The sequence below is a fragment of the Macaca nemestrina genome, chromosome 13 (genome assembly GCF_043159975.1).
Source record: "Macaca nemestrina isolate mMacNem1 chromosome 13, mMacNem.hap1, whole genome shotgun sequence".
Classification (NCBI taxonomy): domain Eukaryota; kingdom Metazoa; phylum Chordata; class Mammalia; order Primates; family Cercopithecidae; genus Macaca; species Macaca nemestrina.
The window spans coordinates 85,939,645-85,964,842 of NC_092137.1; the positions used below are offsets into that span (position 1 = coordinate 85,939,645).

Consider the following 25,198-nt stretch of genomic DNA (forward strand, 5'->3'; position numbering starts at 1 on the left):
CAAGCAGCCCTGCTCAAGGGATGGGAAGCTGCAGGGGACAGTAGGGCCTGAGGACAGGAAGAGAGGACGTTGGGCGACAGGGGCCCAGGGTCTCAGGTCTTGACAACATGGGGCAGTGAGTATACCTGTCAGGTAGAGGTTGGGGATGGGGCTCTGGGCCCTCAAGGAGGCCATCACACGAGGGTGCAGGCGGCCCAGGTCGTGGTCAGCCCCGTAGCAGGCACCTCGGGGAGCAGCCAGATAGAACTGGTTGGTGAGTGGGGATCCTGCAGTCACACTCTCCACCTGAGGGCACAAAGGGTGGGGCGGGCACGTGAGATCCTGGCTCCCCTCCCTCTTCCACTGTCTCCCATTTGCTGACTGCGGGTATGGGTGCCCTGTCCTTCCCTGGGACTCATGTCGTGGGGCCCAATTCCCCTGTCTTTGCAAGGAAAGGGCAGAAATGGCACCATGAGGTCCGTCACCACCCCAAAGATTTTACCCCCTACCTTCCCCTCCAGCTGTGGGAACAGTTTCATGGCCACTGACATAGAGGCTTCCACAAAGGAGTTTTTGTAGGTCTCATAGTCACTGCCCCGCTTTCCCTTCAGCTCCGCCTGCCACTCCTCAAACCACTCGTAGGCGCTGGGTATGAGCATGATCATGCTGGACCGGCCTGGGGGTCAGAACTGACATTACTACTGCCTGGCCCCTCCCTCCAGCCCCTCACCCGGGACCCGCAGCCCCACCTGGGAATCGGTCCTCCCAGGTCGGATCCTTGGCTGATGGGAAAGCGATGAACAGAAGAGGGATGTGTTCCGCAGCCTTTTCCCTGGGCATGGAGACGTAGCGCTCCATCCTGCGTGTGACAGGAGTGTGGTACGATCTCCAGGCTTTTGTCCTCAAAACCCCAGAACCACTGCAAGGACTGCTCAGCCCTAGGGACTCCCCACAGGGGTGAAGCTGAGCCACAGCCTTGAGGTGACAAACTTCCAGGAGCAAATTAGAAATTGCCCATTTCCTCCCATTCCATATCCTCTGCTCATTCTCTGAGTCAAGCAGGGAGGCACAGGCCACACGCATACACACCACACACAGACACGTGTGTCTTACGCCTGGTCCATGTCCGTGTCATGGTAAACATAGTAGTTGGTGGACGGCAGATGCAGGTCCTCCTTGGTGCCTCGCAGGCAGATGAAAACAGACATCATGCCTAAGCCAGGCCGAACCATCCCCAGCTGCTGCTTCACACCTGCCAAGGGGAGTGGGTGGTGCCTGTGTGAACTATGACCAGAGACGGCCACTCCCTGCTCCTAGGAGAGCCTTGGGGTGCCAGCTCTGGCACCTGCCTGAGGCATGCCAGGTCCCTGGCCACTCTGCTTCCTTCATTTAACTAAATATTTTTGAGGCCTTCAGATCATGTTCAGGAGGAAAATTCACAGACAAGGGAAAATTGTAACCAGACGGTGAGAGGTGGGTAGGAGGGACAGGTGACTCTAGCAGGGCTGCCTGGCCAGGACAGTGTCTGTGCCCAGAGGTCCTGGGACAGGGAAGAAGGGAGGTCACGGTCACAAAGTAAGGTAGGAAGTAGCAAAGGCAGAGTCTGCCTGTGCACCATGCCTGACACCCCTGCTCTGCCCCTTGGCCACCTCTGCCTCACCCTTCAGCTCCTGAGAGTCTGAGAGAGGGGAGGCCGTGCAGGCTGCAGGCTCAGCTATAAGGGGCAAAGAAAGGAGAGGCTGGCACTGGTGAAACCACCCTATTCTCTGGAGACAATCACAACTCACGTATCACCCAGTCCCCATGAGGAAGGCCAGGACCTCGCTTTACCCCCCAGCCTGCTCTGCTGTCCCCTTCCCCGGTTCCTCAGGGAGCAGCTCCCGGGCCCACCCTCTGGGGTCAGGGCTCCTTCCCCTGCTCTCTGGCTCCTGCACCAGCCAAGGTTTCTGCCACAACACATCCGGAGCTGCTCTGTGCTCTCCAGCTCCCGCCCCAGCCTGAGCCCTTCATCTGGGCCCTTCTCTCTCACCCCTGCTGGGTTCCTGGTCCCCTCTTCCCAGCGGCCTCCCTTCCTCAGATCACACCAGATGCATCCAGTTACAAGAAGTGGCGGGACCTCTCAGCCGCGGTGGCTCTGTGGCTCTGCTCCCTGTGGGCTGCCTGCTCTCCTGCTTCTCTTCCTGAGGCCTCTTCTCTGGAAGCCCCCTCAACCCAGAAGGGTGAGAGGAGCTGGAGCTTTCAAATCAGACCAGCTACTCCACTCAGCCCTGCCCCTTTCAGCTGAGTGGGCTCAGGACTGTAATTAATCTGTATGGGCCTCAGTTTCCCCAACATTCAATGCTAGGGTTAGGATGATGTTAGAAGCAGCGTTCTCACCTTGTTGCTTAAGTACAATCAGAGGGCCGGCCAAGAAGAGGGGAAGCATGACCCAGACGGAGCAAGTTGGCTCCAGAAGGGGACACGTTGGGGAACCTGCAAGAGGGGCAGTGCAGACCCGCCTTTTACCTGGCAGACAGCGGGCATTCCCCGGCAGTAGGTGCTCATAGGTGTTGAACAGCCCTGCGTTGGAGACCACGACGGGGCAATAGATGTTCACCAGCTCATGCCCCTTCTTCACACTGACACCTGCAGGCACAAGTGCTTGGCTGAGGGTCTGTGAGCTCCAGGACAAAGAGGAAGGCCCACGGCCCCCATGGATCTCTCTCTGCCTGTGCCCATTTCTCAGACCTTGGAGTCCAGCTACCTAGACTCTGGTAGGGCAGGCCCCTGGGAAAATGCAGAGTGAGTGAATATTTTCAAGTGCTTTCAGCCTATCCTACAACTTGGGCTTGCTTTTCCTAGCTCTGTACCCACCTGCGTGTGTGCGTTTGTGTGTACTCTGTGTTTGAGCCAAATCCCAGACAAAGCTCAAGGGCTAAAGTGCTTCCAGTGGAAATCCAGGCCCTTTTCTCTGCTGCCAGAGTTGTTTCCAAATATTCTTTAACACCCTCCAATCGGGGCTGGGCACATTGGCTCATGCCTGTACTCTCAGCACTTTGGGAGTCCAAGGTAAGAGGACCGATTGCTGGTATACAGGTCAAGACTAGCCTGGGCAACATAGTGAGACCCTGTCTCTACCAAAAAAAGAAAAACAATTTAAATTAAGCTGTATGGGGTTGTGCACACCTGTAGTCCTATCCCCTCAGCCAGACGAATGGGTTCAGCCCAGGAATTAAACGCTACAGTGAGCTCTGATGACACTACCACACTCTAGCCTGGGCAACAGAGTGAGACTGTGTCTCTAAAAAAATGAATGGATGAATGAATGAATGAATGAATAAAATAAAAATCAAACCCTGCAATGATGCCTCATCCTGGATAAGAGAACCTCCGAAATCTTACAGCAGCCTGTGCAATGTGGTCCCTTCTGTGTGTCCAGCTCCATCTCTGCTCACTCTCACTAAACTCCCACTAAACTATTAGGCAGAACCAATATCAAACAGCTGAGAGTCAACCATTTCTCACCTACAAAAATGACAATTTCTCATTGTTCAACCTAATACTTCTGGATGCCTGAAAACACTCAGCTCTTTCATGTCTCCATGTCTTTGTGCATGCTGCTTCCCCTTCCCGGAATATTCTCCAACCTCATCTGTTTGCTAGGTTCATCTCACCCTTTATTACTCAGCTCCACACTGTGCCTCCAGGAGGTTTCCCCTGTTCCACCATGCTGTCTGTTACCCCCATCCTTAGCATACTCCTCCAGATGGCACGTAAATGAATGGTTTTTGTTTTTGTTTAAGACGAAGCCTCACTCCATTGCCCAGACTGGAGTGCAGTGGCGCGATTTCAGTTCACTGCAACCTCTGCCTCCCGGGTTCAAGCGATTCTCCTGCCTCAGCCTTCCAAGGAGCTGGGAGTACAGGCTCCCAGCACTGTGCCTGGCTGATTTTGGTATTTTCAATAAAGATAGGGTTTCACCATATTGGCCAGGCTGGTCTTGAACTCCTGACCTTGTGATCCACGCACCTCGGCCTCCCAAAGTGCTGGGATTACAGGCGTGAGCCACGGTGCCCGGCCCTGGCTAATGTTTGTATTTTTGGTAAAGACGGTTTCACCATGTTGGCCAGGCTGGTCTCAAACTCCCGACCTCAGGCGATGTGCCTGCCTTGGCCACCCAAAGTGCTGGGATTACAGGCATGAGCCACCGGCACCCCACCTCTTTTATCTCGATCTTTTATTACCTAGCACTTGAAAAACAAATATATCTGGATTGTATTTACCTCAAATGATAAACCTACCTTGCTTCCTGGACCCCTTTCAGTTAGGAGAACTTGTTCACGGACATCAGAGAAAACCTTGCACAACTGACAGCCACCTCTCTCTTACCACCCAGTAACTTATCAGTCTCTTCTACTAATGGATTCTCTCAGATCACTGATGGCCTTTTCTCCTTGATTTTTTATTTTGCACTGGGTCCCCCACTTATCACCTCCTTGAAAGGTTCCTCTGATAAATGCATGTCTATACCAGCCCAGTTTTTCCCAGGCCTCTTTTTGTCTGCTTCCCTGGCTTCTTTAAGCACCCATTAGTCATGGATGGTCTGTTCTGTTTAACAGACTCCTTCTTGCACAGACCCTCTATTCCAAGAGTCATTTATACTGGAATTCGGAGTCCCTATCCAGGTTAGAGCATCAATCTGAGCCAGTGTAATAAGGTTCTAGGCCTCACTTTACAGACAGAGGCAGGGAACCTTGCTGGCCTCCATACTGCCATGTGGAATCAAAGGTTATTTATTCATTCCATCGGTCACTGAGCAGCATTTATTGAGCCTCTAATATGTTCTAAGATTTATAGATACAAAGATAAAAGATAGTCTCTACACTCAAGAAGACAATTGGCTGGTCACGGTGGCTCACGCCTGTAATCCCAGCACTTTGGGAGGCCGAGGCGGGCGCATCACAAGTTCAGCAGATCGAGACTCCCTTGGCTAACACATGGTGAAACCCCGTCTCTACTAAAAATACAAAAAATTAACCGGGCGTGGTGGCGGGCACCTGTAGTCCCAGCTACTCGGGAGGCTGAGGCAGGAGAATGGCGTGAACCCAGGAGGCGGAGCTTGCAGCGAGCTGAGATCGTGCCACTGCACTCTAGTCTGGGCGACAGAGCAAGTCTCCATCTCAAAAAAAAAAAAAAAAAAAAAGTCATAGATTACTGGGTAAATAATTTTATCTATTAAATAAATAACTAAATACTGTTCTTTGGGGACCTTGCAATCCTTTATTTTTCTTTTTTTTTTAAGACGGTGTCTCGCTCTGTTGTCCAGGATGGGGTGCAGTGGTGCAATCTCGGCTCACTGCAATCTCTACCTCCCGGGTTTAAGCGATTCTTCCGCCTCAGCCTCCCAAGTAGCTGGGACTACAGGTGCGTGCCACCACACCCAGCTAATTTTTGTATTTTTAGTAGAGATGGGGTTTCACCATATTGGCCAGGCTGGTCTCAAACTCCTGACCTTGTGATCCACCTCAGCCTCCCAAAGTGCTGGGATTACAGGCATGAGCCACCATGCCCAGCCATATTTTTCTTTTTTACTTTTTTTTTTTTTTTTTTTTTTTAAAGAGACAGAGTTTAACCATGTTTCCTAGGCTGGTCTCAAATTCCTGAGCTCAAGCAATCCTCCCATCTCAGCTTCCCAAAGTGTTGGGATTACAGGCGCAGACCACCATGCCCGGCCGATCCTTTATCTTTCCTGCTTCTTTTTTATTTCTGGACTAATCACTATCCCTGGACCCTGCTCTGGGGCAGATTCTCACCTTTAGCCCCCATGAGGAGGTCAGTTCTCCTACTCCGTCTGGTCTTAGGGACACCCCAGGTCTCGTCCACACCAACCCAGGGACCCAGAAGGGCAGGGTAGGGCAGGGCTCTCACCACAGGCTTTCCCAGCTGAGTCCAGCAACACACTTTGCACAGTGGCCCTTGTAAGGACAGCGCCCCCAGCCCGCTGAATCACAGGGATGGTATGGAAGGCAATTTCACTGGAACCCCCTCGGGGATAAAAGGCTCCTTTCAGGTAGTGGTTAACCAGCAGAGCGTGCATGGAAAAGGCACTGTGACGGGGGGTGACACCTGCAGAAGGAAGGAAGGGTGGTGAGCAGGCAAAAGCAGGCACCAGCACCATTCAGAAACGAATGTGGAATTCTGTGAGATAACACATAGCCCAGTCTATCCAAGGATCCACACGTTCCTCAGGGTTCAAGGCAGTCAGAAGAGACTTTCCATCCAGTCATGGGGTACCTTAGAGATCTTGGCACCAGTAGGAATATCCTCCCTGCAAACTGCCATGCTGCCAAGACCAGGGAAGACAGTGTTGGTTGAACTGAAAAATCATCCAGGGCATGGATGAAGAGAATTTTGACCAAGGAGTCCAGCAGGTGGCCAGACTTCTCATCCACAAGCTCCAGAGGGCCTGGGGTTTACACTGCTCCATATCAGTCAGTCAGGCAGGGTCAAGAAGAAAGACTGAGAGACGAGAGGGTAGCCCTTCCTCCTCCAGAAGCTGCCCAGAGCCCATGGCCAGTACCCACCGTAAGTGGGGAAGATGTAGCTGAGCACTGCCTGGAGCTCAGAGGAGGCCCCCAGCTGCTGCAGGACCTCAGCCAGGCTCTGGGTGGATGCATGAAGGAATGGAGAGAAACGAGTCAGCAGCCCACACCTGTCGAGGAGCTGAATCACGGGCAATGGGAGGAACTTCAACAGGATGGCATGAGCGACTCCATTGGATACCACCTGGGGGAGTGAATGAGGAGAGCAGGCCTCACCTCTAGAACCGCTGTGACAGAACTGCTATCCCCATAGCCTGGACCAGCCCGAGGATCCAGCAACACTTACCCCTGACTGAACTTTGCTGAATTTGAATTTTTAAAAAAATCTATACTCTGTGAATTTTTCCTGTCCTACACTTGGATGAGTCCTCCTTTTACTTTTTATTTTCCTGCTCAAATTCCTTTTCAAAAATCCCAGTCTGGTCTCGGATGAGTAAAAAGGAGTAGTGATCTGATGTCACGGAAGCCAGCCTAGTCAGGGAGGAGAGCAGGGCATCCCTGGAGGCCAGGGGGACAGCAGCAGCCGTGGAGCCAAGGCTCCAGAGAGAGAGAGAGACAGAGAACTGGATGGACTCGGGTGGAGGCTGAGCTAAGAACAGATATGACTCTTCCTCCCTTCCTGCCTCTCCCCACTGCACTCTCCACCCCCAGTGCCTCCACTAATAATGAAGAAAGTCAGTCTTGTCGGGAATAAACTCTGGGTCCTCAGCATGTCCATGTTACCTTAACCAGCTTTATATACTTGTCAATGATAGCTTCCTCCTGTGGAAACTTCTCTTTGAGGCCCTGAATGTAGGCTTTCTCTCCACTGTACATGGGGTACTCCTTTCGGCCATTAGGCCCTTCCAGTACCATGATGTCAAAAGGAGAAGACATGGGAACCCAGTCCAGCTGCCCTTCAGTGATCTGGTCCAAGATAAAACGGCCAATGCTGCCCTCCTCCATACGCCCAATGTAATGGATTCCTGTTGGGAGATGGAAAAACAAGGCAGTAAAGGCATACGAGGATTGAGCCCTGGAAAGGTGGCTGAGGAAGTGAGGTGGAAGAGGTTATCTGGCCTGGCCAAGTTCATGCCCAGAGTGAGCTGCCCACCCTGTCTGTAGGGAGGTGTCACAGCAGAAACTACCAGATCCCTGCCCGGCTCAACTCCAGTAGCTATGCTGTCACATAAGAAAAGTGCCCAGAGGCTGGGCACGGTGGCTCACACCTGTAATCCCAGCACTTTGGGAGGCTGAGGGAGGTGGATCACTTGAGGTCAGGAGTTCGAGACCAGCCTGGCCAACATGGAGAAACCCCGTCTCTACTAAAATACAAAAAAATTAGCAGGGTGTAGTGGCCCACTTGGTGGGATTACTGAGTGTAATCCCAGCCACTGGGGAGACTGAGGCATGAGAACCACTCGAACTCAGGAAGTGGAGGTTACAGTAAGCTGGGATCACACCACTGCGCTCCAGCCTGGGTGACGAAGTGAGACTCTGAAACAAACAAAAAAAGTGCCCAGAGAGAAGACGGCACTTCCAAAACAACAGAAATGCTCAGTATCACCCCACAAGGGCTGCTCCAAGCCTCTTCAACATATAGCCATGCTCCCAACCCTTTTCCACACAAGCCTTACCTGTGTCAAATTCAAGGCCATTCTCTCCAAAGGTATGACAGGCACCCCCTGCCTTGGTATGTTGCTCCAGCACCAGGACTCGCTTGCCAGCTTTAGCTAGAATTGCAGCTGCAGCCAGACCCCCAAAGCCACTGCCAATTACCACCACATCCAGCTTCTCCGGCACTCGGCTGGCTGAAAAAGCTACAGCAGAAGGGCCAAAGGGTGGGTTTCTCAGGCAGGGGCAGGGAAATAGCAAAGATAGGGAAACCAAAGAAGACTTCTCTAGCTTGTACAGTGCAAGAAACCTCTCGAGCAGTTTGGCATGGAACTCTTGACTAACATGTTTCAAACATTTTACCTGGGAATACTCAGAACCAGCCAGGCAGATTTGGGGTTTTGTGTTTTTGTTTTTTGAGACAGGGTCTCGCTCTGGCCCAGGCTGAAGTGCAGTGATGTGATCACAGCTCACTGCAGCCTTGAACTCCTGGCCTCAAGCAATCCTCCTGCCTCTGGCTCCCGAGTAGCTAGGACTACGGGTGCATGTCACCATGCCTGGATAATTTATTTTTATTTTTATTTTTATTTATTTTTGAGACAAGAGTCTTGCCCTGTCACCCAGGCTGGAGTGCAGTGGCGCAATCTCCACTTACTGCAAGCTCTGCCACCCGGGTTCACGCCATTCTCCTGCCTCAGTCTCCCGAGTAGCTGGGACTACAGGCGCCTGCCACCACGCCCGGCTAATTTTTTTTTTAATATATATTTCTTAGTAGAGACGGGGTTTCACCGTGTTAGCCAGGATGGTCTCGATCTTCTGACCTCATGAGCCACCCGCCTTGGCCTCCCCAAGTGCTGGGATTACAGGCATGAGCCACCATGCCCGGCCTATTTTATTTTTTATAGAGACAAAGTCTTGCTATGTTGCCCAGGCTGGTCTTGAACTCCTGGCCTCAAGTGATCCACCCACCTCGGCCTCCCAAAGTGCTGGGATTACAGGCATGAGCCACCATGCCCAGCCCACAGGCTGGGTTTCTTTGGAAGATGCAGGGTCTGCAAGCAACAGTGGAGTAGCTAGGTCTAATGGTGGCTCTTCCAGGTCCTGATGGAAAGTCTTGGGCAGGACAGAACTGCTCAGAGGCTGCAGCTCTCAGAAATCACAGCACCAGCCCGTCCCATAGGGAAGGTCTCCGGGCATTGCTGAGGGAGGCAGCACCTTCTCACAAGACAAAACTGGATAGCAAGTGGTGCTATATGGGTACTTCCAACACAAGATCTGTTCTTTAAATCACTGGCAAAGAACTGAGATCTGGGATATTTCAAGATACAAGAGAACTTGGCAAACTGCTTATTTTTTGAATGTTTTTAGACAGATCAATAGTAAAAAAAAAAATTTCATATGTAAGTATATAAGATAAATATATGAAACAAGTTTCACAATGCAATACTTAGTGGAACTACATATAATGCACTCTGATATTTTCTATTCTACTGCATTCTAAAATGTTAGTTGTGGCCCAGCACGATGGTTCACGCCTGTAATCCCAACACTTTAGGAGGCCAAGGTGGGCGGATCGCTTGAGGCCAGGAGTTCAAGAGCCTAGACAACATGTTGAAACCTTGTCTCTACTAAAAATACAAAAATTAGCTGGGCAGGCACACCTCTCGGGAGGCTGAGGCATGATAATCACTTGAACCCAGGAAGCGGAAGTTGCAGTCAGCAGAGATCGCACCACGGCACCCTAGCATGGGCAACAGAGAGACTCTGTTTCAATAAATCAATAAATAATGCCAGTTGCAACTCACTAAATTGATTTCATAGCCCCCTAATAGATCACAACGCGGTTTGAAAAACAGTTAAACTAGTCATCTCATTTTTACACCAGCCCAGGTAGGTGCTAATGGTTATGCAGCAAATTAGTGACAGTTCAAGCTAAAACTCAGTTCTCGGAAGTCCAGATGATTAGTCTTTCCACTTAGAACAGTATTGTCTCCGATTGTGCAGCAAGATATGACACAGAATTCTAAAATTTACAAGTGAGAGGGACTCTGTAGATCAAACAGGTGATCCATTATTTTTTAAAGCAGCAGAACTCTTTAAACCCTAGAAGCAACCACAAAATATGTTTTAAAGATGAGAGTGGAGAGCAGGCTCTGAGCCTGAGGCACCCTGTTGAATCTCTGCCAAAGTTTCAGAACTAGGGTTCAATCCTTATGACTCGAGACCATGCAAAGCCTGTTAAATCACCGGACGGGCAAAATGCAATTTCCTATGCAAGTTGGGACACATTCCTGTGTTGTCCCCCACACCCCTGAGCTCTCATGGGAGGGTAGGTGAAAAAGTTAAGGTCCTGGAACCAAGTAGAGGAATGTCTCTTATCAGTTCCGTGAGCTGCCGGGATAACAAGTGGCAGGGCGGGTGCCAAGACCTTGCAAACCAAGGACAATCACCGCGCCCTTGGGACTACTATTCCCGGGGCCTGCTAGGGCGAAGGCTATGGGGCCTGTTAGGGCGAAGGCTATCGGGGCCTGCTAGGGCAAAGGCTATAGACAGTGTCGGACACTAAAGCAGGGCTCCTCCCCGTGCAAGGAAGCCCTCCCAGTACTTTATATATGGGGTAACTGAGGCCCGGGTCTGGTAGCGGCTGCCTTGGCAAAATGAGAACCCAAACCTGTGAGAATGCCTGAAGTGCAGCCCCGGATCCCAGGGTCCCTCCTACTACCTTGTTTGAGAACCTTCTTCCTGGCCTCCTTGTCAGTTACCAGGGGCGCTGGTGGCCGTTTGACATCTTCAGAGAAAGGATTTGGGGATTTGCCAGAGAACAGTCCCAAGTAAACTTTGCAGACGACGGCCAGCAGCAGCACGGCCAGGAACAGCACCAGCGGAAGCCACATCTCGCCGGCGTCGGGTCGGGTAAATGGGACAGCTCCGACTGCGCTCAGCCTCTAGGACTGTGGCTCCGCCCGGGCTAGTTGCTCTCCAGTCAGGAGGCGGAGGCAGCTCTGAGCAATGATTTACCTACCAGCCAGCCAGCCAGCCGGCCAGCGAGAAGCCAACAATCCGGTGACGATTGACCCTCCCGGCTCTCCGTACTCTTTTGCCCTGCATAGTTTCCATTGCCTACTGGGAAATGTAGTTCTCGGGGCCGGGGGAGACGGCACGGAAGAGGCCTGTGCGCAAGAGCAGATGAGGCCTAGCCGAGGCGGCGGGACCCCCAAGTTTGGAAAGCTGTGTTAAGGGTGAGAACGCGTTAACACCTGCCAAGGGGTTAACCCCTTTGAAAAGCTCCCTAACCCCTTTGATAAGCTGGTTGGTGCCTTTGTGGAGCTAGCAGCCGGCCTGAGGAGGGAGGGAGAATGTGATCCGGTGGAAACGATCACTGCAGGGCGAGACAAGGCCTAGAGTTCTAAGACTGAAAGAGAATCCCGACTGGGAGACAGGAGTCTTGAGTTCTGGTCCTGGCTCTGCCCTGGACTCGCTGCCCTGAGGTGTTAAATTGCTTTCCTCCTCTTATGCCTCCAGGCAATGCCAAAGTTCTGTCCAAAGTCCGCACACAACCCCTGTCTGACTGGGTATCTTGAATTGAAATCTCTGTTCTGCACATCACAGCCGGTGAGCCTGTGGCTCTGTGCCCCTCAACATGGCCCATAGTTTTGTCCTGGGAGCCTGCCTGGGACGGAGTCCTTTATGGCGGGTCCCTAATGACACCCCATCCGTGGGGAACCTGGGGGATGGGGAGCCGTCTACGGACGAGCACGGTGAAAGGATCAGCGAAGGACCGGTCCAATTTAAATTCCTATGCAGAGAGTCTAACCTCCAGCAAGCAGTTGAAGAATCATACCCCCTCCTTGCCTAAAGTGGATGCACAATGAATACTTGATTTGAGAAGGATCCATTTTTATAGGAAGGCCGTTAACTTAGGTCCAACTATCAGGAACTTGCCTTTGAGTACGTCCTTTTTTGACAGTTGTTGCTCTTTTCTTCTCTGATACAGACAGTGACTGTCCCTACTGAAGGCCCCAGCAGTACTCCAGCCAGGTGTGGAAAGCTGGTCACGATTCTACGCTACTTGGTTCATTTTCTACACAGCAACAGAAGAGCCTTCCTGAGACTGCTATTACCATACCCGCCTGTCATCTTGCCAAGGCTGGCCAATGTGTGTTTTGGCATAGGCTGTCATGGAGGCCATGGTGGAGGAAAAGGAAAGGGGGGGCAGATGTTGAGGCCCCAAAGGCCACAGTGAGAACAGTTCAGTTCCTGAGTTGCCAAGACTGAGGGGGCACTGTCCTGCCCCCAGGATTATAATGAGCCACATGTCCAGCCCAAGAGCCAGGAGGTATTCTTCCTCTCAGTGTTAATAATCAAAGCATCCTGACACCAGCAGCCAGTTCTTATGGAATCCTGATCATTATTACCACAGTGGAGAGCTGACCTGGTAGAGAGGCTACCCTCCTTCCTTAGTCACCCAAGCCTGTGAACTATGATTGTCAGTTGTATGTGGGCCGTCTGCCCACTTAGGATGCAATTTTTGATGTGACAGACATCCCAGATGTCCAATTCCCCCGTGATGAGGTATGAGCCTTGTCCAGCCCTTTTCCTCAGGGAAGCAATGTCAGATGAAAGACTTAGAGTTGCCCAAACTGGCTAGCCACGTGTACAGTATTGGTGATAACTGAGAAAGGTTAGAACATTGTGTGGCATTTTGAATTTCTACCATCATTGGAACCAGGTCTAGTATTATAAGCCCCAGACCCAACCTGTGTGTGAGGCCTAAACAAACCCTGAGCACTTCAGCTAAGACGACCCACCAAGGTGCCACCTTTAACCTAACCCCTTTGATAAGCTGGCCCAGGTCCCAGTAACTCCATTGTCAGAAACAGACCCCATCCCTTCTAGTGGTGCTGCTGCCTTTTGAGCACGGAATCCAGCCCACAGACCCCCTGCATGGTCCCCTTTTTGCCATCCTGTGGCATGGGTAATAAGAGGGAAGCATTTGGCTGAGGCAACTTGTTCATTCAGAATAAATTCACAGCTGCTTAAATTTTGTCAACAGGCCGGGCGCGTTGGCTCAAGCCTGTATTCCCAGCACTTTGGGAGGCCGAGGCGGGCGGATCACAAGGTCAGGAGTTTGAGACCAGCCTAACCAACATAGTCAAACCCCGTCTCTACTGAAAATACAAAAATTAGCCGGGTGTGCTGGTGCACGCCTGTAATTCCAGCTACTCGGGAGACTGGGACAGGAGAATCGCTTGAACCTGGGAGGCGGAGGTTGCAGTAAGCCGAGATCACACCACTGCACTCCAGCCTGGGCAACAGGCAAGACTCCATCTCAAAAAATAAATAAATAAATAAATAAAAATTGTCAACAGAGGCATAACTGAACGATGAAACCAGTTTTCTTTTTCAATTTCCTTTTTTTTCTTTTGGGCAGAGCTGAGGCTTCAAAGACCTCAGGGGACTTCTCTCAGTACTCACAGAAACCTCCTACACCCTCAGATGGCACAAAGGGACCATTTTCTTACTCTTAGTCTGAGTGACTGCCAAGAAGGAAGGCAAAGGTAGAGGAACTGGATCTCTGGCTCTCCACATAGCTTCTGATCTCAGAACTTATTAAAACCCTTTCTGGGCCCAAAGACAAAGCTCACATGAACAAATGATTTTGAGTCATGAATGAAAAATCTTGCTCTTTCCATAGTAAAGAAGAATTCAGAGATGGACAGGTAAGCATGCAGTCTTATTTGGGAAAGATGGTGTTGGTTTGAGATATATCATTAAGTATAGTAAGAATATATTAAGAGAATATGAAGCTTTAGAAAAATTTAGAAACTCTCATTATAGTTATCTTTGTTCTATAAGAAGGAGCTTCTATTCACCTCAGGGTCAATTGCTTTTCCTGACAGCTTGTTTTCTGACTGAGTTATGAGATTTTTGTTTTCTTTTTGCTTGGGTAGTGGGGAGAATTTCATTGAGAAATCACCCTCAATGAAATTGATTTGTATTTCATTGATTTGGATCATTTACCTTACTAGCCTCTTCCCTGTGAAATGCTTACTTTGGCCTGATCATCCTCAGGACTCAGTTCAATGTGATATGTCTTTGTATAAGCTGGGCACCTAACCCTACATGCCTTACCTTTCATGCTACCTTGCCCACCCAAAAATGCTCTTAAATGGTGGCTCTGGGATTCAGTGGCCAGACTGGGACAAAGCCTTTGCTTTGGGTCTCCAGAAAGATTTTCTTCACTGTAGTAAGATGCGAACTGTTCCAAAGAGGGAAGTCTTTGGACACTGGAGGGGACTGAATTGGAGAAGGAAAGGAAGGAAAAGGAAAAAGAAGGAAAGGAAGATGAAATAAATACCAGGTACACAGACCGCTGCAGGAAGTTGTTCAGCACAATGAATCACCAAAAATTTTAGAGATAAAATTTCAACAAAAATTTGAGACAAATATTTTTGTGCTTAGTACTGTGCCAATGGGTATGAAACATATAAAAGAAATATAAGAGCCTGGGCACAGTGGCTCACACCTGTAATCCCAGCACTTTGGGAGGCCGAGGCGGGTGGATCCCCTAGGCCGGGAGTTGGAGAGCAACCTGGCTAACTTGATGAAACCCTGTCTTTACTAAAAATATAAAATTAGCTGGGCATGGTGGTACATGCCTGTAATCCCAGCTACCCAGGAAGCTGAGGCAAAAGAATTCCTTGAACCCAGGAGGTGGAGGTTGCCGTGAGCTGGGATCACACCATTGCACTCCAGCCTTGGTGACAAAGTGAGACTCTGTCTCCAAAAAAAAAACCAAAAAAGAAATATAAGAGAAGGTCCTTCTACAGGCCTTTTGCAGAGGAACTTTTGCTGTATACAAGGGTTACTGGACTTACGGGCATGCGACAGCATTGTAGCCCCAGCTAGTAAGGTGGGTTGCCTTGAGTAGGTGGAATTGACCTTGATCAGAGAAGAGGGTGAAGGTGTATTCTGAAGGAAAACTACATGAATGAAGGAGTGGAAGTGAGGAGAGGATCTGTGGCAGGTGTGTTGATGGTATTACAGTGTGAAATCATAATGTTTAGCCATCATGAGCTCCGTTACCAGGGAGTTTGGTTAGCTGTGGGGTGTTTTGGCCTCCATCCTTGCTCTGGAACATGAAGAAATGGAAGGTATGCTTAATGAGCATTAGTTGGAAACGGAAAAAAAAAAAAAAGGCAGAAGGATTAGAGTAACAGGATGAGCTGGGATTCCAGGGCTTTGGCATAATACATTCACATGGTTCAAAATCCAAAAAGTACGGAAGGATATACGTATTTTGAAGAAACCGCCTTCCACCCTTGTCCCCCAGCCACTCAGTTTTTCTGCTGGAGGCAAAGCTACTGCTTCCTTGGGTATAACTCTGAAAATGGTCTCTGCAGAGACAAGCAAATGTGCTTATGTACTTCTAAAAAATAAAATGGTAAAATAGTGTATAGACTTGGTCCTTTGCTTTTTCACTTAATACATCATGAAGATTGTCCCATATTGCTTGTAAAGCACTTTCTCATTTGTCTTTATGGCTATATAGTATCTTACTGAGTGAATGTGCTTTTATTTATGTAATCAACCCATTAGTGAACATTTAGGTTTTTCCAGCCTTTTGCTATTATAAACAGTGTGACAAAGAATCACACTATAGGCCGGGCGCGGTGGCTCAAGCCTGTAATCCCAGCACTTTGGGAGGCCAAGGCGGGCGGATCACAAGGTCAGGAGATCGAGACCACAGTGAAACCCCGTCTCTACTAAAAATACAAAAAAATTAGCCGGGCGCGGTGGCGGGCGCCTGTAGTCCTAGCTACTCAGGAGGCTGAGGCAGGAGAATGGCGTGAACCCAGGAGGCGGAGCTTGCAGTGAGCCGAGATCGCGCCACTGCACTCCAGCCTGGGCAACAGCGTGAGACTCCGTCTCAAAAATAAAAAAAAAAGAATCACACTATAAATGTAAACATGTCATTTTGCACATGGATGACTATGTCTGTTAGATAAATTACTAGAATGCAGTATCAGGCCCCACATATACAAAACATGTATGATTTTGTTAGGTACTGTCAAGCTGTAGAGGTGGTAATAGTTTAATCTCCAGTGTGTTGTGCACTCTAGCCAATGTACATATTATCAGACTTTTCGATCTTTGATGATCTGACTAATAAAACAGTAGTTTTACATGACTTTTTTTTTTTTTGAGATGGAGTCTTTTTCTGTTGCCCGGGCTGGAGTGCAATGACACTGTCTCGGCTCACTGCACCCTCTGTCTCCAGGGTTCAAGTGATTCTCCTGCCTCAGTTTTTCAAGTAGCTGGGATTACAGGTGCGTGCCACCACGCCCAGCTACTTTTTTGTACTTTTAGTAGAGACGGGGTTTCACCACGTTGGCCAGCCTGGTCTTGAACTCCAGACCTGAGGTGATCCACCCACCTCAGCCTCCCAAAGTGCTGGGATTGTACAGGCGTGAGCCACCACACCCGGCGACGTGTTTTTTTGTTTGTTTGTCTGTTTTAATGAATGAGGTTGAACATTTGTTCATATGTTTAAAACCAATTTGTGATTGTGCAGGATGGCTCGTGTCTGTAATCCCAGCACTTTGGGATGCCAAGGTGGCTTGAGCCCAGAATTTGAGACCAGCCTGAGCAACCATATGTAGACCCCATGGCTACATGGGCATGGTGCTGTGCACCTGTGGTCCCCGCTACTTGAAAGGCTCAGGTGGGAGAATCCCTTGAGCCAAGAAGTGAGTGAGCCATGATCGTGCAGTCCCAGGTGGAGCAACAGAGCGAGGCTCTATCTCAAAAAAAAAAAAAAAAAAAAAATGGAGAAATCCCGTCTCTACTAAAAATACTCTACTAAAAATTAGCCGGGCATGGTGGTACATGCCTGTAATCCCAGCTACTCAGGAGGCTGAGGCAGAAGAATTGCTTGAACCCGGGAGGCATAGGTTGCGGTGAGCTGAGATTGCGACATTGCACTCTGGCCTGGGCAACGAGAGCAAAACTCCATCTCAAAAAAGAAAAAAAGAAAAACCACCATTTGGGTTACCTTTTGCGTAAACCATCTATCCGTCTATATCCTTCTTCTAATGTTTCCACTGGGTTGGTTTTTCTTTCCTTTTTTTTTTGAGACGGAGTCTCACTCTGTTGCCCAGGCTGGAGTGCAGTGGTATAATCTCAGCCTACTGCAACTTCCACCTCCCAGGTTGAAGCAATTCTCGTGCCTCAGCCACCTGAGTAGCTGGGATTACAGGCATGTGCCACTACATCCAGCTAATTTTTGTACTTTTTAGTAGACATTGGGTTTCACCATGTTGGCCAGGCTGGTCTTGAACTCCTGACCTCAAGAGATCCTCCTGCCTTGGTCTCCCAAAGTACTGGGATTACAGGCGTGGGCCACCATGCCCGGCTGGTTTTTCTTTTTTGCCTTAATGATTTTTTTTTTTCTCTGAGATTAAACTTTATTAAAGTTACTTTTCCAGAAAATTCAGTAAATATGGTAATGTAGGAAGAAACTTAGGCTCATAAGTCTTTTAAATTTTTACATAATCTTTAATGATGTTGATCAGGAAATTCTTTCATTGGTAGAATTACTTCTCCAGTCTGCAGAATTGTATCACCTGGGAATATTCTGGGCTTCTTTTCAACGATGCCATATGGTTTTTTTAGATACATGATACTTCGCGGTGCTCTATATGTTCAGAGAAACTTCTCTAGTAACGAACTGTAGAAATGATGTTTTTTTTTTTTTAAAAAAACACAGTAGAGACAGGGTCTCCCCATGTTGCCCAGGCTGCTCTTGAACTCCTGGACTCAACAATCCTCCTGCCTCAGCTTCCCAAAGTGCTGGGATTATAGCTGTGAACCACCACACCTGGTGATTTTTAGGATTTTAAAAGAACACATTGAAAAATTAGCTGTGTATCTGTGAAATGAGTTACAAACGATTGGCTGAGTATTTTGGTCAGTTTTTTGTTTTTAATCTGTAGCAGGGGATAGGTTTGGCTGAGCAGAAAGGCCATAGCAAACTGCTTCACTAAACTTCACTCACTCAGAACCCTCAGACTTTAAAGAGCCAGGAAATCGGCATAAAACTTTTGAGATAACATTAACTAAGCTTTTTGCAGTTTTTCTTAGGACCAGATTAAATAGAAGTTTTCCTTTACAATATTCATTATGGTTGATATCTCTGGAGTTCAACCTTTTTTTGTGGTACTGGGAAAAGGTGCGACATTTACCTTTGCAGGGACACAGATGGAGCTGGAGGCCATTATCTTTAACAAACTAACACAGAACAGAATCTATATACCACATATCCTCACTTATAAGTGGGAGCTAAATGATGAGAACACATGGACACACAGAAGGGAACAACGCACACTGGGGCCTATTGGAAAGTGGAGGGCGGGAGGAGGGAGAGGATCAGGAAAAATAACTAATGGGTACTAGGCCAAATACCTGGCTGATGAAATAACCTGTACAACAAACCCCTGTGACACAAGTTTACCTATGTAACAAACTTGCACATGTACCCCTGCACTTAAAAGTTAAAGAAAAAAAAGGTATGACATTTAAACTATTAACTTTGGGGGATTAATATGTGCCTGGGAGATTGACCCTTGTCTGTTTTACAGGGCGAAAGAATGTCTGCTGGATATTCTCCATCATATGACAACGACAAGAGTGTTCTGGCTTTCAGAGGAATCCCTGTACGTATCCCCCACACCTTGGTACCTTCTGCCAGGGCTTTTGTTGTGTGTTACCGTGTGGTGCCAGAACTCTGCTAGACACTGGGGACACAAGGGTGGCGTAGACCTTAGCTTCCAGGAGCTCACACTTGAGGGCACTGAGGGGAGGGTGTATGGAACACAAATATACAGAACAACTTCTATTTAATAAGATAATTGCTATAATGAAGCAGGCTATAAAATGCAGAGAAAATACCAAAGGCATACCACAGTCTGAAATGAGTATATGAATTTTTGTTTATTTACATTCAAGGTGGACATAGACTTGTCCCCAGCATCACCCAACTTCCACATCATAGTTGAAGTTTTCCAGGTACCTCAATTTAAAATTGACTTCAAGGCCAGGCACAGTGGCTCATGCCTATAATCCCAGCACTTTGGGAGGCTGAGGCAGGCGGATCACTTGAGGTCAGGAGTTCAAGACCAGCCTGGCCAACACAGTGAAACCCCATCTCTACTGAAAATACAAAAACTAGCTGGGTGTGGTGATCCACACCTGTATTCTCAGCTACTCGGGAGGCTGAGATGGGAGGAGCATTTGAGCCTAGGAGGTGGAGGTTGCAGTGAGCCAAGATCAGGCCACTGCACTCCAGCCTGGGCAACAGAGTGACACTCCATCACAGAAAGTAAATAAATAAAAAGTAAAAAAAATAAAATTGACTTCAGTCACCCCATCAGGGCACACTAGATCCTTTTGGCCTCCAGTGTCAAGGACATTCAGTACAGTGGATGGGAAGTGTTTGTGTATATGGGGGTATGTGGATTCTATCCTCACACTAAAGGTCAGCTGCCTCTACAGATCTCAGAGTTGAAGAACCATGGCATTCTCCAGGCTCTGACCACAGAAGCTAATGAATGGGAGCCACGTGGTAAGGTTCCCTTCAGGGCCCTTGGAGTCTGGGTAGGGCCCTTGGAGTCTGGGTGGGACCCAAGTCAGACCTTCCCATGGATCTGCTGTTCATCATTTGAATTTCTCTCACTCCTTGTCTTTCAGAATTTTGTAGATTTATCATTCGTTGGGGAAAAATAGAATCAACACTGAATTAGGAATCAAAAGACTTGAGTTCTGATCTTCCACTGCTAGTGGTTTACTCTGTACCTCTGGGCAAGCCATATGATCTCTCATATTAGTACCTCCCTTATCCTCAAAGGGATGTTATGAAAATGAGACACCATATGGGAAAATCCTTTGAAAAGTTGTTCTACTTTATCTGCTTTGCAAGGCGCTTCCCCATACTGTATTTAAAGTTCACTTCACTTGCCAAGTGATTACGGAGAAAGGTACAGTCCAACCTGGCCAACATGGTGAAACCCCATTGTATTAGTCTGTTTTCATGCTGTTGATAAAGACATACCCAAGACTGGGAGGAAAAAGAGGTTTAATGGACTTACAGTTCCACATACCTGGGGAGGTCTCACAAACATGGTGGAAGGCAAGGAGGAGCAAGTCACATCTTACATGGATGGTGGCAGGCAAAGAGAGAACTTGTGCAGGAAAACTCCTGTTTTTAAAACCATCAGATCAATTATGTCCCACTAGGTCCCTCCCACAACACATGGAAATTATGGGACTTACAAGGTGAGATTTGGGTGGGGACACAGAGCCAAACCACATCACCATCTCTTCTAAAAATATTTTAAAAATTAGCCAGGTGTAGTGGTATGCACCTGTAATTCCAGCTACTCTGGAGGCTAAGGCACAAGAATTGCATGAACCCAGAAGATAGAGGTTGCAGTGAACCAAGATTGTACCACTGCACCCATACCTGGCCACTAGAAATATGAACTTTTAAAAAATATATATATATTTTTTTAGAGACAGGGCCTTGCTCTGTCCCCCAGGCTGGAGTGCAGTGGTGCAATCATAGAACTTGTGGGTTCAAGCAGTCTTCCCACCTCAACCTCCTGAGTAACTGTGTATCACCAGGCCTAGCTAATTTTTTTTTTTTTAAGAGACAGGTTCGCCGGGCGCAGTGGCTCACACCTGTAACCCCAGTACTTTGGGAGGCCGAGGCAGGCAAATCACGAGGTCAGGAGTTCAAGACCAGCCTGACCAACATGGTTAAACCCTGTCTCTACTAAAAATACAAAAATTAGCTGGGCGTGGTGGCGCATGCCGGTAATCCCAGCTACTCAGCAGGCTGAGGCAGGAGAATCGCTTGAACCTGGGAGGCAGAGGTTGCAGTGAGCTGAGATCATGCCACTGTACTCCAGCCTGGCAGCAAAGCAAGACTCCATCTCAAAAAAAAAAAAAAGAAAAGAGACAGGTTCTTGCTGTGTTGCTCAGGCTGATCCTCACCTTAACCTCCCAAGTATCTGGGAATGTAAGTGTGAGCTTCTATGCATAGCTAAAAAACATTCTAATATAGGAACATCATTTGGACATCTGTGAAGTTTCTTTTTTTTTTTTTTTTTTTTGAGACGGAGTCTTGCTCTGTCACCCAGGCTGGAGTGCAGTGGCGCAATCTCGGCTCACTGCAAGCTCCGCCTCCCGGGTTCACGCCATTCTCCGGCCTCAGCCTCCCGAGTAGCTGGGACTACAGGCGCCCGCCACTGCGCCCGGCTAATTTTTTTCTATTTTTAGTAGAGACGGGGTTTCACCATGGTCTCGATCTCCTGACCTTGTGATCCGCCCGCCTCAGCCTTCCAAAGTGCTGGGATTACAGGCGTGAGCCACCGCGCCCGGCCTGAAGTTTCTTTTAAGGGAATTTTATCTTTATGGTGGCAAACCCAGCATTAATATATTAATAATTTTTAGTTTAAATGCATATATATATATATATTTCCCCCCTCCCAGGGACAGGGTCTCGCTCTGTTGTCCAGGCTGAAGTGTAGTTATGTGATTATAGCTCACTCCAGCCTTGAACTCCTGGGCTCCAGCAGGGACTACAGGTGTGCATTACCATGCCTAGCTAATTTTTAAAAAATTTTATGTAGAGACGGTCTCATTATGTTGCCCAGGCTGGTCTCAAACTCCTGGCTCAAATGATACTCCCACTTTGGCCTCTCAAAATTGCTGGGATTACAGGCATGGTGGCATGTGCCTATGTCTCTGGCTAACTAAAAAAAAAAAGTAAAAAGTAAATGTAGGCTGGGCACAGTGACCCACGCCTGTAATCCCAGCACTTTGGGTGGCTGAGGCGGGCGGATCACGAGGTCAGGAGTTCTCTACTAAAAATACAAAAATTAGCCAGGAGAATCGCTTGAACCCAGGAGGCAGAGGTTGCAGTGAACCGATATCGCACCACTGCATTCCAGCCTGGGCAACATAAAAAAATAATAATAATATAATAATAAATAAATAAAAATGTAAAAAAAGAATTAATAAGCTGACTCAATTGGCAGTGCTGTTGACTATATGAGTAAGTGGAAGAGAGCTGAAATAAAGGAGACAATTATAAAAAGGAAAAATGATAACCGAATTAATGTGAGCTGTGTTAATTATCCTGAACATTTGTCCTTTGCCCCCGTGTTCTTCTGTTGGTCGGGGAAAACAGTATTTATGTCACACGTAGGAAGCGTGTGCCTCGTTTCAAGAGAAAAGGAGAAGAAGCTCTTAACGTGGTTTGGGCATTTGTGTTTTTAAGCACCAGCTTGCTATTGCTGGTGGAAACCTTGAACTTTTGCTGACTAACCTGTTTTGACAGCATATTCCCACCCCCTTGCCACTGTGGTTCCTGCTCCTGGCTCACAGACTTTGATCAAGCTGTGTGTTGGCAAGGGCGTATGGGGTTGGGGAGGGATTGGTTAAGTTGCTGGTACATGAGGCTCTAACAGGTGAAGAATTAATAAATCAATAAAGCTGCATGAAGGTAAAAGGGTGAAGGATCCTGTTCAACTTCACAATAAGCATTGCGTCCTGCTGTTCTACTCATCCCCAACCCCCTTTTTTTTTTTGAAACAGAGTCTCACTCTTCCCGCCCAGGTTGGAGTGCAATGGCGCAATCTTGGTTCACTGCAGCCTCCGCCTCCCGGATTCAAGTGATTCTCCTGCCTCAGCCTCCCAACTAGCTGGGATTACAGGCACCCACCACTGTACCCAGCTAATTTTTTTGTTTGTTTGTTTTTTGTTTTTTGTTTTTTTAGTAGAGACAGGGTTTCACCATGTTGGCCAGGCTGGTCTCGAACTCCTGATCTCAGGTGATCCACCCACCTCAGTGTCCCACAGTGCTAGGATTACAGGCGTGAGCCACTGCATCCAGCCTTCTCTTCCCTTTGTGTTCAGCCACTTTGTCCTTCCTTTTTAGCTCTTATGCTGAAAGCAAGTTTTATTTTCTTGATCATCCAAGGTTGAATATTCTCTTAAAGCTGTCTTAGAAACTCCAAGGCTCAGTGTCTGCTACTCCGGAGTGGAGCGGGTGAGATGGAATTTCCTAGAGGTCCAGACATTTAGGACCCTGGACCCATCTCACCCGCTGCCTCTGGCCATTGCCGTGCTGGACCTGAGCCCACACCTGTGTTGATGATAGTGGCTTACCTTTGGGTCACATGCTATCCTAGGAAATAGAAGAATTACCCCATCCTCACAACAGCCCCATGAGGGGTTACAGTTGATAAGTAACTTGCTTGAAGACATACAGCTAGTAAGAGGCAGAGATGAAGCATTCGCATGTAGTTTGGCTCTCAAGTGTACTTTCAGTAACTATCCTCTACTGCTTCCCAGCCGCTTTCTCTTCCTTATTATCTATTAGTGTCTGGTAGCATTTCATTTAATCTGCAGATATATTCTCCCTACAATTTATTGCCATGTGATGTCCTCAGCCAAGATTGTGAGGCAGAGAGGAGCTGTCCTAACCTACTTTACCACTGAGGCTGGAGAGGTCATATTTTTGGTATTAAACTGGAGTCTCTCCATCCTTCACATTGTTGATGTCCTCTGTAGCAAACTGGAAAAGTCAGTGACAGAAGATGCCACTAGCAGTTTGAGCCAGAGAGTGACAGCTCTGGTTTGGAGAAAAGGGCTGGGTGGTGGCTCTAGAAAGCCCATCCTTCTGCTTTTTTTCTCCCCCTGTATTTTGCTTTCATTCATTCATTCATTCATCAAACATTTGTTGAGCACCTATTATGTGTCAAGCTCTGTGCTAGGCTCTGGAAAACCTGGCCCTATGTAGCTCACCATGGAGCAGGAGAAACAATGACTAGTCTATGATAAGCACGGGTTGTCAGGGTCTCACAGAGCAGTGGCCCCTCATCTGGACCCATGAGGTCAAAGAAGGCATCCAGGAGAGGATGGTGTCAGAGCTAACTGAAGAATGAGAAGGAGCTGCACCAGCAGGGGTTGGAACTGATGGTGGCAGTGCCTGGAGTCTTGATTCCAGCAGAGGGAGAGCAGTCTGTGAAAAGGCACCGAGGGTGGGAGAGGGCAGAGCACATGGAGGAACTTCAGGTAGTTCTGGATGGCCCTGGGGCACAGCTAGAGAGGTAAGAAGAATCTACAAATGTTCCTCGAGTTAAGGTGAACTTCCATCCCAATAAACCCATTTGGAAGCAAAAAATATAAGTCGAAAGTGCATTTAAGGCTGGTCCGAGTAGAATGATGTTTACAACGAATTGATCACAACCAGTTACAGATGTTTCTGTTCCTTCTCCACTCCCGCTGCTTCACCTGACTAGCCTTTAAAAAAACAAAAAATTTAAAAAGAAAAGAAAAGAAAAATGCATTTAATATCCTGATAAATCCATCTAAAAGTCAAACAATGGTAAGTGGAACTGTCACGAGTTAGGAACCATCTGTAGATCGTGAAGTTATGTGGATACTGTGCTGTAGAGTATGGGTTTTATCTTGAGGACTATGGAGAATCCCTGGAGGGTTTTGAGCAGTGATGTCTGATCTTACTTTTCTTTTTTTTTTTAAGGCGGAGTCTCGCTGTGTCGCCCAGGCTGTAGTGCAGTGCCACGATCTCTGCTCACTGCAAGCTCCGCCTCCCGGGTTCACGCGTTCTCCTGCCTCAGCCTCTAGAGTAGCTGGGACTACAGGCGCCTGCCACCATGCCCAGCTTATTTTTTGTATTTTTAGTAGAGACGGGGTTTCACTGTGTTAGCCAGGATGGTCTTGATCTCCTGACCTTGTGATCCGCCCGCCTCGGCCTCCCAAAGTGCTAGAATTACAGGCGTGAGCCACCGCGCCTGGCCCGATCTTACTTTTTGAAAGCTCACTCTAGCAAACCTGTGAGGAGAGGATCAGAGGTTGTTAAGACCCAAGGCAGCCGGATGTGGTAGTACATGCCTGTAGTCCCAGGTGCTCAGGAGGCTGAGGCAGGAGGATTGCTTGAGTCCAGGAGTTCTGGGCTG

General features: G+C 48.3%; 2 protein-coding genes across 15 annotated transcripts in view; one reads left to right on the plus strand and one right to left on the minus strand.

Annotated features, from left to right (window-relative positions):
- LOC105465376 (retinol saturase) overlaps window positions 1–11,047 on the minus strand; it is a 12,778-nt gene extending 1,731 nt beyond the window's left edge. The window contains exons 1-10 of the mRNA XM_011713797.2: window positions 10,876–11,047; window positions 8,177–8,359; window positions 7,284–7,525; window positions 6,543–6,744; window positions 5,887–6,084; window positions 2,485–2,604; window positions 1,093–1,231; window positions 729–838; window positions 489–655; window positions 126–285 (exon numbers count right to left, since the gene is read on the minus strand). Coding sequence (XP_011712099.2) covers window positions 126–285; window positions 489–655; window positions 729–838; window positions 1,093–1,231; window positions 2,485–2,604; window positions 5,887–6,084; window positions 6,543–6,744; window positions 7,284–7,525; window positions 8,177–8,359; window positions 10,876–11,047 — 1,693 coding nt within the window. The remainder of the gene's footprint in view (window positions 1–125; window positions 286–488; window positions 656–728; window positions 839–1,092; window positions 1,232–2,484; window positions 2,605–5,886; window positions 6,085–6,542; window positions 6,745–7,283; window positions 7,526–8,176; window positions 8,360–10,875) is intronic.
- A 209-nt stretch (window positions 11,048–11,256) lies between these two features.
- Window positions 11,257–25,198, plus strand: part of LOC105465375 (ELMO domain containing 3) — a 40,945-nt gene continuing 27,003 nt past the window's right edge. For 2 of the 14 annotated variants that reach the window (XM_011713786.2, XM_071076988.1), the window contains exons 1-5: window positions 11,257–11,392; window positions 12,148–12,489; window positions 13,849–13,873; window positions 18,794–18,868; window positions 19,707–19,776. In XM_011713786.2, the coding sequence (XP_011712088.1) occupies window positions 12,458–12,489; window positions 13,849–13,873; window positions 18,794–18,868; window positions 19,707–19,776 (202 nt within the window). In that variant the 5' untranslated portion in view covers window positions 11,257–11,392; window positions 12,148–12,457. Of the gene's footprint in view, window positions 11,393–12,147; window positions 12,726–13,206; window positions 13,874–18,793; window positions 18,869–19,706; window positions 19,777–25,198 lie in introns of all 14 variants that reach the window. The other 12 variants (XM_071076984.1, XM_071076989.1, XM_011713787.3 and 9 more) reach the window with 12 other exon arrangements.